This window comes from Halichoerus grypus, chromosome 2 (genome assembly GCF_964656455.1).
Source record: "Halichoerus grypus chromosome 2, mHalGry1.hap1.1, whole genome shotgun sequence".
Taxonomy (NCBI): domain Eukaryota; kingdom Metazoa; phylum Chordata; class Mammalia; order Carnivora; family Phocidae; genus Halichoerus; species Halichoerus grypus.
This window is the reverse complement of record NC_135713.1, coordinates 158,363,519-158,377,515: the sequence shown is the minus strand read 5'-3', so window position 1 is coordinate 158,377,515 and position 13,997 is coordinate 158,363,519. Positions and strand designations below refer to the sequence as shown.

The 13,997-nt window shown below is 47.3% G+C and overlaps 1 protein-coding gene across 2 annotated transcripts in view; it reads left to right on the top strand.

Moving 5' to 3' along the window:
• Positions 1-13,210, top strand: part of PMP22 (peripheral myelin protein 22) — a 31,130-nt gene extending 17,920 nt beyond the window's left edge. For both annotated transcript variants that reach the window (XM_036103951.2, XM_036103950.2), the window contains exons 4-5: positions 4,232-4,372; positions 11,876-13,210. In XM_036103951.2, coding sequence (XP_035959844.1) covers positions 4,232-4,372; positions 11,876-12,039 — 305 coding nt within the window. In that variant the 3' untranslated portion in view covers positions 12,040-13,210. The remainder of the gene's footprint in view (positions 1-4,231; positions 4,373-11,875) is intronic.
• Positions 13,211-13,997: the final 787 nt, after the last annotated feature.

Below are 13,997 nucleotides of genomic sequence, written 5' to 3'. Positions count from 1 at the left end.
TTTTATTTTACTTCTTTAAAGATTTTATTTATTTATTTGAGAGAGAGAGAGAGCACGAGCAGGGGGAGGAGCAGAGGGAGAGGGAGAAGCAGACTCCCTGCTGAGCAGGGAGCCCCGATGCAGGGCTCAATCCCAGGACCCCGGGGTCATGACCTGAGCCGAAGGCAAACGCTTAAGCGACTGAGCCACCCAGTGGCCCTCAGATAAGTTTTTAAAGCATTTGTCAAGTTCCGGTTGGGATATTATTTAGGATATCATCGAATTTGTACATTACTTTGGGGGAAAGCGGCATCTTTAAGACTTTGAGTATTTCTATCTGGAAACATAGTATGTTTCTATGTCTTTAGTACTTCTTTTATGTGCTTTAATAAAATTTGTCTGCCTTATTGAGCCCCCCCACCAAAGAACATGATTCTTTAATTAATTGTATTTTTGTCCTTTTTAAATTTTATTAACAATTGCTCTCATCAGTAATGAGTCAATTCATTTTGGATTCATTTAATTATTCCTTTTCTAACTTCTTAAGTGGAAAGTTTAGCTCATTCTTTGCCAATACTTGTATTTTTTAGTAAATGCTCTAAGGGCATACATTTTCCACTGAGAGTACGGCTTGGACCACCGCCCATAGATTTGACGTTGACTACTTTCTGAATCACAACCTCTGCTGAAGAAAGTTTTAGTTCTCATCTTGATTTCTTTGTCCAAATACTATTTTTAAATTTCCAATCTTATTTTGGCCAGTTTGTTTTTCATTCCTACTTTCTGTTTGCCTCGATTTATGCCTGTATCATTTTTGCTTCCTTTGAAATTGATTGAGACTTACTTGTCGCCTAATACATAGTGTGTAAGACTGTTCCTTGTACGTTTGAAAATAATTCATGGTCTTTGTTATATGGACACAAATTTTCTGTATATCTACTAAATTGAAGTGGTTGATCCTGTTATCAATAATCTCTCTGCTACTGTATTTTTTTTTAGTTACTTGATTTTTTTATTCTGAGAGAGGTATGCTAAGACCTTTCACTATGATTGTGACTTTGTCAGTTTCTTCTCCCAATTATCTTTTACTTTATACTTTTTCTGGGCCATGTTATTTTATAGGCATAAAGGTTTACGACTACCATTTCTTCATGGTCAACTGGGTCTTTCCTCACTATGAAGTATCCCTCTTTGGCTCCTTTCATCTTTTTCAATTTAAATTCTGTGTTGTCTGATGCTATTATTACTATACTTACTTTCTTTTTTGTTAATATTTGCCTGCCACCTCTTCTTAAAATCTTTCGATTTTTTTTTTAAATTTTTTATTGTTATGTTAATCCCCATACATTACATCATTAGTTTTAGATATAGTGTTCCATGATTCATTGTTTGTGCATAACACCCAGTGCTCCATGCAGAACGTGCCCTCCTCAATACCCATCACCAGGCTAACCCATCCTCCCACCCCCCTCCCCTCTAGAACCCTCAGTTTGTTTTTCAGAGTCCATCGTCTCTCATGGTTCTTCTCCCCCTCCGATTTCCCCCCCTTCATTCTTCCCCTCCTGCTACATTCTTCTTCTTCTTTTTTTTTTCTTAACATATATTGCATTATTTGTTTCAGAGGTACAGGTCTGAGATTCAACAGTCTTGCACAATTCACAGCGCTTACCAGAACACATACCCTCCCCAGTGTCCATCACCCAGTCACCCCATCCCTCCCACCCCACCCCCCACTCCAGCAACCCTCAGTTTGTTTCCTGAGATTAAGAATTCCTCATATCAGTGAGGTCATATGATACATGTCTTTCTCTGTTTGACTTATTTCGCTCAGCATAATACCCTCCAGTTCCATCCACGTCGTTGCAAATGGCAAGATCTTATTCCTTTTGATGGCTGCATAATATTCCATTGTATATATATACCACATCTTCTTTATCCATTCATCTGTTGATGGACATCTTGGCTCTTTCCACAGTTTGGCTATTGTGGACATTGCTGCTATAAACATCGGGGTGCACGTAGCCTTTCGGGTCCCTACTTTTGTATCTTTGGGGTAAATACCCAGTAGTAAAATCTTTCGATTTTTGACTGTTGTTTGTTTTAGGTGTATCTCTTGTATCAGACTATCAGTGGGAATTATGTAATTCAAGGTGAAATTCTTCATCTTCTCACAAGTGACTTGAACCCACTTACATATATTGTGATCGATGATGTAGTTGGATTTACTCTCTTCATGTATGTATTTTATTTATTGTACTTATGGTTGAAAAAGTTCTTCAACGTTGTATTCCCAGAGCTTACCAGAGAGCCGGCCTCAAAACAGTAAGTGTTCAGCAAATAAATGCCCATTGAATAAAAACTTCCTTGACCCCCTAATTCTCATCTGATTTGACACCTTATGGCAAAATAACTCCATTGTAATGGGGTTGGGACTCAAGTTTAAATTATTGGTAAAGGAAGTTTCAAGAAGGCTTTAGTTGCATTTCTAAGTCTTAAGGGATTTTTCTTATTCCTGTAGATTTAGCATCAAAGATTTTGAGTTTTCTCTAAATGTGAGGTCTGTTGTTAGTGGTAGGGGAGGTAAAGAGTAAGGTAAAGGTTTCAGAGTTGGAGGAGGAAATCCGAATTGTCATCTGCCCCAGCCACTCTGCCCGGGAGGGTGTACCCGGAAGAACGTTTCCCAGCCAAAAAACTCAATCACTGTTTTCGTTCTGGATCTGGGTCTCATGTATCTTTATGTTCCCAGCCTCACCTACCAAAGCGCCGGATAATTGGTTTACTTTTGAAAAAATAACATTACGGAAACATTAACTTTATTGCAGACTGCTCCCCTAGAGGAATTACTAGGGCTGGAGAAAGACAAACAGATTTAATTAAGAGGTATATAAAAAATGAAGTCAGGATGGCTCGATACCCGGGACATCATTTTCTTACCTTAATTGACAAAGACGTTGAAAACATAAAAGGAGCAAATGTTCTGTCACAGTGGAAAGAATACTAGGCTGGAATCAAGGGCCTCCCAGAGTTGGCCGTGCCTGTTGGGCTCATCAGAACATCTCCGGAAGTCTCTTTCAGTACAAAGGCGCTGGATTAGCGGATCTCCGACATTTCTTCAGTTAACCCTGCCAGCGCCCTTAAAATTCTGCCGTGATCTCCTTGTGACTCAAATGACGTTCATCGTATTCAGTGATTGATTGAGTCATGCAGATTTCATAGCTTGGAGTACTGTGTTAAGCATCGATGCGTTTCTCGAAGCTTTTGCACACTACCCAGTTACTGGGCTGAGAGGATAAAGCCCTGTGGCTTCTGCAGTTGCTTTGCCTTGTTTAGAGCAGCACCCACCCCAATGATTCTTTGGCACTTGGAGGAAAGGACGCAGGTGACAGGTGGGCAAAGCCAAATGCAGCTCTCCTAGGGGGAACACCTTAGGTTCCCTCTGTAGTTCTGAGCCCACGCTGTGTCCTCTTCTCCCTTCCCTCCTGAGACGACATTTTGCAGTAGACAGTGAACTACAGAATTCCCTTTTCTGCCCGCATTTCAGTTGGCACCTTGGGGATTTGATCCAAGCTGGGGTTTCAGCGAAGCTGCGGAAGTAGAATCCCAGCATCCCACCTGGCGATTTGACTGAGCACAGAGCGCTCTGTGCTGAGGCTCATGACTGGGGTTGAGACTGACCAAGATACACCTTGGCCGAGCAAATGGATTTTCATAGCTCGCTCTTCTCCATCAGCATTTTCTTCCAATTTACTACAAAATTGGTTTTGGCATCAATACTGTTTGTTCTTCCCAGCCATCCTCACGATCCCTATCTCTCCTTGGGGGATGCTGATATTTTGAACAGTGGTTTTAAATTATTCTTGGAATACAGGGGTTCCAATAAGCAAGCCCTTGAAAGCCCTTTGAGGGCAAGAAGAGAGAAGGCAGTGGGCGGGGCTCAGGCCCTCTTTAACACGCGTACTTATGTGGGAGTAACACATTTGGCAAAAAGCCTGGGAAGGAGTTCAATATATTTTAACTTGAGTTTAACTCTTGGGCGTGGTGTTCGTACAGCCCTTTCTTAAAAGGACCACAATTAAGTAGGTATTATACAAGTGAATTATACAAGTGAGTTCTGCTTATAAAAGAGGGCTTCTGCCACCTGGAGGACTGTGGGTTTTAGGGGTCACGGTGCGCTGGGCGCCATGTTCCTCATGGCACAGCCCCTCCCCCAGCCCTGGCGGGTTTTTCCTAACCTGGTGTCTCTCCCCTCCAGAATGGCTGCAGTCTGTCCAGGCCACCATGATCCTGTCCATCATCTTCAGTATTCTGTCCCTGTTCCTGTTCTTCTGCCAGCTCTTCACCCTCACCAAAGGGGGCCGGTTTTACATCACCGGGGTCTTCCAAATCCTTGCCGGTAAGTTGGAGATGATATCCAGTTCCTGTGGAGACTGTGCCTGTCCAAGGCTGGGGAATGATCAGTCAGTAGAGGGACATAGCCCCGGAAGGACTGATGTTTGTGAGTCTGTACCTTGGATGGTTTTGGAAAGTGTGTGTGTGTGAGTGTGTGTGTGTACCTACACCTTAGAATTTGGGAACTCTCCACTACACCATGGAACAAGGTCCATAGGAAATAAGACTTAGGGGCTCTGGAAGGAAGGTCCCTAACCCAGCCAGACCTGTCACCAGGAACGAAGCTACAATCTGGACACATAATCAGAGGTGAATGCCAAGAGTATCAGTAGGACCAAGGCCAGTCTTGAGGGCGTATCGCCGTACGTTATGTTATGCCCCAAGGAGCTATCCCTGCTTTGGCATGGAAAGGGTCCCTGATGTGCTGCTGACCTTGTGTCTCCTCCCTCTAAACAGTGATGAAGCCACGGTGAATTCTTACTCTCCTTTACTCCCCCTCCAGGGTTCCGGTGGGCTTTGATTTACTATTGTCATCCTCAGGTGTCTTCATTTTGGCACCCCTGTGTAATATGCCATCATTTCCAAACATGGGGCCATGACAATACATGAGAGGTCTCCTTCAACTCCTCCAGCGGGGTTATCCATGTGTACAATATGCAAGGCATACGCTTAACCGACTGAGCCACCCAGGTGCCCCACACTGAAGCATTTTAAGTGGAAGCCCCTGGAAAATCTTCAGGAAAATATGCAGAGGCCGAGAAGCTTCTATTATAGAGGGTGACATCTTCCAACTTTGTCTCTAGATTGTGAGCAATGTCTTCCTTCACTGACACTTACCCTTCTTCTGTCTGTTGACTACCAGTTGACTGAGTCAGCAAGCACTAGAGAGAAGTAAGAGGCAGATGGGGTGGTGGCTCCTAGAGTCCATGTTAATAAGTCACAAACTCCATATATGCCATATGTACTGTGAGATGTTTTAGTATCTGGCTGAGTAGGCAAAGGACTATGCTATCTCTTGGTTGGTTGTTGGAATGTCCATGGTGCTGAATCACCACGCTGTGCTCAGGAGCATCCCTGGAGGGTTGAGAACAGCCCACATGTCCTTGATGGATGGATGGATGGATGGATGTGGGGATATAATGGCTTACACGTGGCTGTATTGTAAGGCACAGCCTGAGGTTGAATGTTGATGACCTTTTCTAGAAGCCAGAGAGTTACCCTTTCCCGGAAGAAGGAATTAGACTGGACACCTACTTCTCATTAAATCCTCAAACACAGCATTTCATTTCATTATGTACCATTTGAGGATTTCAAAACCAAATAGTGCTTTGCTACTTGCATAGTTTTTTTTATACCAAGCCAGGTTTGGTATACTGGAGTGTTGCCAGTTTTGTTAAATCACGAATTATGGAGTAAGATATCATCCCTAGGTATGTTAGAAGCAGAGTTATCATTAGTCACTCCGCTTCCGGAATTCATACGCAAAACTAGAATGTATTCTGGGATTTCTTTTTCGGCTCACCATTTACAGTTTGATATCAAGTCAAATGATGATCATACCTGTTCCATCAATGGATGTGTCCTCGAGATAAAACAATCCAGACTTAGGAACCAGAACTTTCATCAAATGTTTATATTTGACCTGCCCCAGCGTGTTACTTTACTGATAAATAAACTGAGACCAGGAGAGTGTCATGAGTACCCAAGGTTGCCCAGCTCACGCACGAACAACAGAATGCATTCTGCATGGACTCAATATTTAGTTAAGAACCTCCTGATCGTTAGAGATGCAGAATCCACCAAAATCGCCACAGAACCCAAAATCCAAGGCAGAAACTCTGCTTTTCCAACATGTATTTGCTAACCCGTCCTGTTTTGAATCTCCTCTGAACTCAATGCAAGCCCGTTAGAATTCTGCTATAAAAAAACCCCGCTAAATCTAAAAGCACATGATTTGTTCTTCATTCTTCCTCTTTGCATGTAGCTTCTTATCTCTCATGGGATCCAGTTTTCAGTTTATCAGTTTGTCAGCCTGGCGGCCCCTATTTCAAGAACAAGTTGTCTTGAATTAGCCATGTCGAGCCACAGGAGTGGTCGTGATCTATAAGCCCAAAGAATGTTCTGTTCCTAACTTGAACTCCAGTTCACCTGAGCTGAAAGTGAGTCCTCTGGTAACCACAGACTCTCCAGAATGTTGCATTTGAACTTGCTCTGTAGGGTTTTGCCACTCAAGTTGAGGACTAAAAGAGGAAGGGGCTTCCCTTAGAGATTCCCTTGCTTCTTCAAAGAACCAAAGCATTTTATTTTTTTAATTTTTTATTATCTTTTTAAAAGATTTTATTTATTTATTTGAGAGAGAGAGAGACAGAGAGCACAAGCAGGGAGGAGAAGGAGAAGCGGGCTCCCTGCGGGGCTCGATCCCAGGACCCCGGGATCATGACCTGAGGCGAAGGCAGACGCTTAACCGACTGAGCCACCCAGGTGCCCCACACTGAAGCATTTTAAGTGGAAGCCCCTGGAAAATCTTCAGAGTCTCCCAGGTGGCTGTTTCGGGCTGCACTGTCTTTGCCTCGCTCCCCTTTGGAGGGCCCAGCTGCGGTCTTCATAGACCACACACATGAGCGTGTGGGAAAGGCAGGTACAAGGTGTGGGGGGCTCTCGGGGCTGACTGTAGCTTTAGGAGCCGTCTCTGCTTGATCTAGATTACACCTCTGCGGGTGCTTATCAGTCCGCCTGCTTTGCTGCCTCATCCCCTTCTGCTTTTCATAATAAGCCACAAGTCTCACAATGAAGAGCTGTCTTCCCTTGATTACATACTTCTTAGGTTGGCTGCTTCCTGGAGATGTGTCAAGAGGCTCCATCCAGTTCATTGCTTTTCAATCTTAGCTGTACATCAGAATCACCTCTTTAGGGGCACCTGGGTGGCTCAGTCGGTTGAGCGTCTGACTCTTGGTTTCGGCTCAGGTCCTGATCTCAGGGGCGTGGGATCGAGCCCCGTGTCAGGCTCTGTGCTCAGTGGGGATTCTGCTTGGGATTCTCTCTCCTGCTTCTTCTGCCCCTCCCCCTCAAATAAATAATTAAATCTTTTTTTAATCACCTTTTTAAAAAGAGGGTGCTTTAAAAGAAATGCCAGTGCTCAGTCTTCATCCCTGGAAAGCTCTTGGGTGGGGCTGCTCCCTGGGTGACTCTGATGTTCATCCAGGGTTGGGAACTGTTGGTGTAACCATCACACTATCCCTAATCCCACCGTAAGGTCTTCTAGGAATTTCTCTGCCACAGACTTATCCCACTCGTGAGCCACAGATTCTTCTAAACGCCCTTCTTAGAGAAGAGCTATTCTGATCCTCTCCCTGGATTTTGGAGTCTTTTTTATTTTCAGAACTGGTACCGCTCTGTTCTCAGACAGTGGTTACCGTGATCCTATGTCTGCCGGGCTGGGTTGCACTTGATGAGAAAGCATCGAGAAATTCATAGAGATACCGACCTGAAAGACAGAGCCCCGTGTTTGGATTTATGTTTCACTACTTAACACCCAGCACTGAGCTCCGGGCACACCACGTAGAAGTCCCTGAATAACCCACTTGTTGGATGACTGGGTAATTGTATTCCCTTGGCAGAATCAAATGCGGGTCACATGTGTAGTTACTATTTATTGTGATTACCGAGAACAGAGAAGACGGTAAAAGGAGACTCCTGAGTGTTTCTGTTTGTTCTGTTTCTTCTGTGAAACAGACTGATACAGACGTAGGGCTTTAGAACGAAAGACTTTGGGGGATGAATAAAAAAACACAGTGCCCTCCCTCTTCTGAGTGGCTCAAAGGCCGTTGGCAGCCAGATGCCACATTTAGGGACCCCCCTCTTGCAGCGAACCGTTCCAGATGTTGCACTGGCCGAGCCCAGGTCGGAATCCAGGAGTGCAGTGAGTGGCTTTCGAGGCAGTGAGGGTCACTTGGATGCTGAAATCGGAAACTGGACCAGCAGCACAGAGAAGGTTCTGCGTAGGTCAGACAGAGAGCCCAATGCTTTCAGAGGAAGGGAACTTCCAGCCTCTTTCTGCCCCACCTCATGACGCTCAGGACCAGGTGGGGAATGAGTCAGAGTCACTCACTCCTCCAACCAACGCCATGAGGCACCTTGTACCCACCGTTGACTTTCTGGCCAACTTCCCTCTGGCTTCCGCTCCAGGTTCTCGAATGAGCGGCTTCTGCGGAGGTCACTGATATAACTCCCTGATGTCACTGGCGGAGTCCCTCCACTCCTTTCAATTCTGTTGACTGCTCGCTCCTCCCGGCTCTCCGGACATCCCTGTTTTCCCAGTGAGCTATGTTAGCCCACCAGGGGACCATGCCGGGGCGGGGGGGGGGGCGGTGTCCCCTCTCTCCCTCACCCCAGACCCAGTCCATCCCTGTGTGGACGTTGTGTCCACTTCCGTTCTCCTCCTGCCCTCATGAGCACCACTACCCTCATGCAAAAGCCAGCTCGGGCGCCTTCCCGTCCCCTGCCTTGTCGCCACCCCTAAATCCATTTCCCATGCTGCTGCCAGAGAGATCTTTCTAAAACACACCCCGGATCATGTGTCCCCTCTGCTGAAGGTGTGCTTCCCACCACAACTTCCTCAGCGTGCCATTCAGGGCTCCCAGCCTCCCCGCACACTGCGCCTCCCCGTCAGGGGAGATCCTTGTCAGGACCCGCTTCTCCTGACTACCTTGTCCACACCCTGTAGACTCGGGTCAAGCGCCGTCTGCCCCGTCAGGCTTCCCTGGGCCCCCCAGTTTGGACTCCATGCCCGTCCATCCTGTCAGAGCATCTCCCTCTCTTGCAATCATGTCAGACCACATCAGAAGTTTCTACGGACATGTCCGCTCCTGAATGACACTCCCCCCTGAAGCTAGGGGCCATGTCTTATCCATCTTGGTGCCCTCAGTAGCCAGAACAGTGCCCGCACACACTAGGGGCTCATTACATGTGTTCGGAGCCAAGCAGAATGGAGATAAGGAAGTTTCGAGACTTCTCTCCATTTCTTGCTTCGTTGCTCCCTTCTAAAGGTTCTGGGCTCTGATCGCTCACCTGTGGTTGTTGTTGCTGTGAAGGGAGCTTGAGGCCTCCTCTTCAAGGGGGCTTTAAAGGGCTGGTTGCAGATCCAGCCGTCCTGACAGGGAGAAACTCTCGAATGTTGTCTGGACGGGGTCCGGGGCCGCCACTGACTGCTGACTACCCTCCCGGACTCAGGCTCCTACCAGGGCGTCCCCGTCACTCCCAGAGCACAGACTGCTCGTCCGTGGGGAAGGAAGGTACAAGGCTGCTGGTGCGGCAGCAACCTCACTCACCTTCCCCATGGGGGGCCTTCATCCCTGCGCCCCCACCTACTGGTGGGTGAGGAAGCAAGTTCCCACCCACTTACGGGGACCTGTTTCGGGACTGCCGTGTGGCATCAACTACGCTGTATCCCAGGGTACCTATAATGCTCTACAGCCAGGCAGCCTTGTAATAACATATTCCCTAAAACATCAGTCTCCCGACGACAGTAATTAGAAAGCGCGTATCCACTCTCGGGCTTTGTAAAGTATCTCCACTCATTGCTGATCGTGGCGAAGCTCTGGTTCATTGGCTTCTGAGATGCTCCTCAGGCAAGTTTCATATAAACTAGGCCATCTACGTAGTCACTATACTTGTGAATCCTGCCTCCTCTGTCCCTCTTGGTCACAGAATGTTCGCCCTTTGCCAGTGAAATCGGGGCATGGCTGGTCTACACAGCTCCCCGTGGCCTTTTTTCATGCGGTGGCCAGGTAGACGCATGGCCCATTTAGAAGCCTTCCCAGCGTGCCAAGCCTCGGCCTGGCCTTTTTTTGCACGCTGTTCCCTCGGTCACATTTCTCTTCTCATAGCCCTGCCCTCATTAGGTAGGTTAGTATCGCCCCAGAGACAACCTCAGTCTTTCTTTCTTTTTTTTTTTTTTAAGATTTTATTTATTTATTTGACAGAGAGAGACACAGCGAGAGCGGGAACACAAGCAGGGGGAGTGGGAGAGGGAGAAGCAGGCTTCTGGCTGAGCAGGGAGCCCGATGCAGGGCTCGATCCCAGGACCCCGGGATCATGACCCGAGCCGAAGGCAGCCGCTTAACGACTGAGCCACCCAGGCGCCCCAACCTCAGTCATTCTTAAAGACACGAATTTGCACTTCGCCGAGATGAGCCATGGGGGCGTGGGGAGGGGGGAAGAGAATTGGGGATCACGGCCTCAGGGCAAATAAAGCGTGTTCTCAGCGGGGGCCAACCGCGTGGGAGTTTTCTTCTCTTGACTTGGAGAAGGACAGTCTTATCAGGGTGGTGAATGTAACGTATTCCCACTTAATGCACTTTGTTCAAACAAAGTTGCAGTGTCCTGCAGAATGGCAGCCCAAATAGCAGTGAGGTTAGGTGTAGGTGGTCTGGGGCATTGGGAGCTTTGGAACCACAGGAATCCCGCAGAGCATGCTGGATTTATAATAGAGTCACTCAGAGCCTCTCACAGACCCTGTTTTCAGGAGGGAACAGAGGGAACAGAGCGGGCTTTGTGCAGCTCCGGGCTGGGGTGCTGACATCACTGGACCCCTCCTTGTAGGGGGATGCCAACTGCCATTGTGGGCATTGGCCATCACTCTTGAAGTTGCCTGCTTCAAGAACCCCTACGTGGAGGTTTTTCTTGTCTTCCCCACACCAAAGGGCTGCAGAGGTGGGCAGGGGATTTATCTGTGTATCCAATAACCTTTCTCTCCTCTTTGGGCTTCAGCCCCAGCCTTGGGGGCACCTAGAACTGTTGGAAGGGACCAAGTGCAATGATAGTTTCCTCCTCCCTCTGCTTCCCACTCATATCCTGTCCTTCCTCCTCCTCTTCTTTTTCCTCTCTCTCCATTCCTTTGTATGCCTAAGCGATGCCCACACTTGACCTGTTACATGGCAGTCCTGCTAAGGGGCCCCGGGTTCTGCCTGGAGCCCAGTGCTCTGGTCCTCGCACGACTCAGGTAATGGCAAAGTGTCATTTCAATTTCCTGGTTCAGATGATGCCACCACCCATTTGTAGAGCCATTCACGGATTTCCAGGGGCTCCTACACCCAACCCTCCTTGGAAAGAGCTAGCCAGGTTTATCTTGCAGCCCAAATTCTTGCTGTCGACTAGGAATTGGTGACAGTTAAAGGAACAGAGATGGGGCAGAAAAGATGACAAGGGACTGTGGAAATGCTGGTCTGGGTCACATAGATCAGAACCAGAGAGCAGATCGCTTCCCGTGTTTCTAGATCTTTGAGACCCTTCCTCTCAATCTGGCAGCGGATTCCTTCCAGAATCAGATAATACTCTTCTTGCACAGTGTTGTCTGCCAAAGATTGGGTGACCTGGGGGGTGTGTGTGTGAGTGTGTGTGAGTCAAGAGCAGGTACCCAGGGTCCTACGGGATCCGCACTGGGGGTGGTGGACAGGGGACCCCTCACTGTCACCTCCCCCTCCCCCTACTTGTCCCTCTCTTTCCCCAGGTCTGTGCGTGATGAGCGCAGCATCCATCTACACGGTGAGGCACCCGGAATGGCATTTCAACTCTGAGTACTCCTACGGCTTCGCCTACATCCTGGCCTGGGTGGCCTTCCCCCTGGCCCTGCTCAGCGGCGTCATATACGTGATCTTGCGGAAACGCGAATGAGGCGCCCAGACAGCTGGTCTGAGGCACTGAGCATACATAGGGGAAGGGAGGAAGGAAACCAGAAACCAGAAGAAAAAAAGAAGAAAAGACAAAAAAAAAGAGCTAGTCAAAAAACCCAAACTCAAACCAAACCAAACAGAAAGCAGTTGAAGGGGGGGGTTAGTGTTGACTGAAGATGTATATAATATCTATGGTTTATAAACCTATTTATAACACTTTTTACATATATGTACATAGTATTGTTGCTTTTTATGTTGACCATCAGCCTTGTGTTGAATCCTAAAGAAGTAGCTAAGGAACTTTACGTCCTAACCGTGTAATCGAGCTCAGTATTTTTGTTCTGTTTTTCGTTCTTTTTGTTTTGCCCGGACATGAAATAACTCCGTCTTGCCCCTTCCCTTTTATCTGAAAGAAGATACCTCCCTTCCACGCCACCTCATTAGAAAACCAAAGTATGGGTAGAAACCCCGAATGGCCAAAAGCCCTTAAATTGTGGGTGACCCAGTGCATCTCGCACAGAGACGAGCACCGCCCACACTTCCGTGCGAAGCCTCACACTCACATGGACAAAACCCCCAAACTGGAGCCCTCGGCAAAAACATGGCTTGTGGCCTTGGAATACTTGCCCTTGACGGTGGGTGTCTCAGTCACACGTCGAGATGAGAAATCGGTGACAACAAACCTATGAAATGGTGCTATGTATTTACCATTCCTTATTATCACTAATCATCTAAACTACTCACTGGAAATTCAATTAACGATTTTACGACATAAAGTAGAATGGAGACCCGAATAATTCTCTGTACTATAAATGGTTTATAACTGCTTTTGTACCTAGCTAGGCTGCAGTTATTACAATAATAAAGAAATAATAAACACAGCCTTTATCGCTCCCACATTCTTCTTACGGTCGGAGCATAGGGACAAGCCTCTAGACGCCCCCCTGCCTGGGACTGTGCATTCCCAGGGCTCAGCTGGGTCTAGACTGTTCTCTGCTTCCAAGGACTGTCTGGCAATGACTTGTACTGGCCACCAACTGTAGATGTATATACGGTGCCCTTCTGATGCTAAGACTCCAGACCTTTTTTTTTTTTTTTTTGGCTTTGCTTTTTCTGATTTTATACCAACTGTGTGGACTAAGATGCATTAAAATAAACATCAGAGTAACTCACTGATCTCTCTTGGGATTTTGTGGGGACCTCGACGTGGGTGGGGAGGTGCCTTTCAGAGAGGAGGGAATAAGCGCTTTGACGGAGAGCAAGTTTGAACTTGTGGTCTAGGTTGCGTTTTGGCTTTCTTACAGGCGACGGGGAACACATCATGCCTTCCATAAGCCTGTGCAGATGTCTGCTCATTGGGGAGGACGCAGATGTCTGCTCACTGGAGAGGACCAGGAATTACAGTTGAAACAGAAACCGTAAATGGGGCCGGAGGGGACTTGAGTGTTTGTTTAGCTCAACCCTCTCTCGTGCTCTCTTCTCTGATGAACCACATGGGGGGCCGCGGAAGCATGTCATGCGTTCACCTAACATATGGGGAATGTTGGCATGAGCGGAACAGACCCCTAACCTGTCAAAGAAGAGGAGGTATGTTATGGCGGAAAGTCTCCATGATGATGATGGGAGGCCAGGCTTTCAGATAAAACATTAGTAGGCATCAACTAAGTTCCTGATGGGGTCCCGAGGGAGGGCACGGGCATGTGTCATCTAGGGCCAGGGTTCTGGGCCGCGTCTCACCCATAGATATTTTTACCCATTGACGTTACGTTGCACAGGTGCAAAACATCAAGCTTGTGATGCCCTCAACGTTGCTCCAATTCTCATTGAGTATCTACACTGAACTGGGCACCAGAGATCAAGAAAGGATCACATACTTGTTTTTTTTAAAGATTTATTTATTTTAGAGAGAGATTGAGAGACAGCACGAGTGGAGAGAGGGGCAGAGGGAGAGAGAGAGAG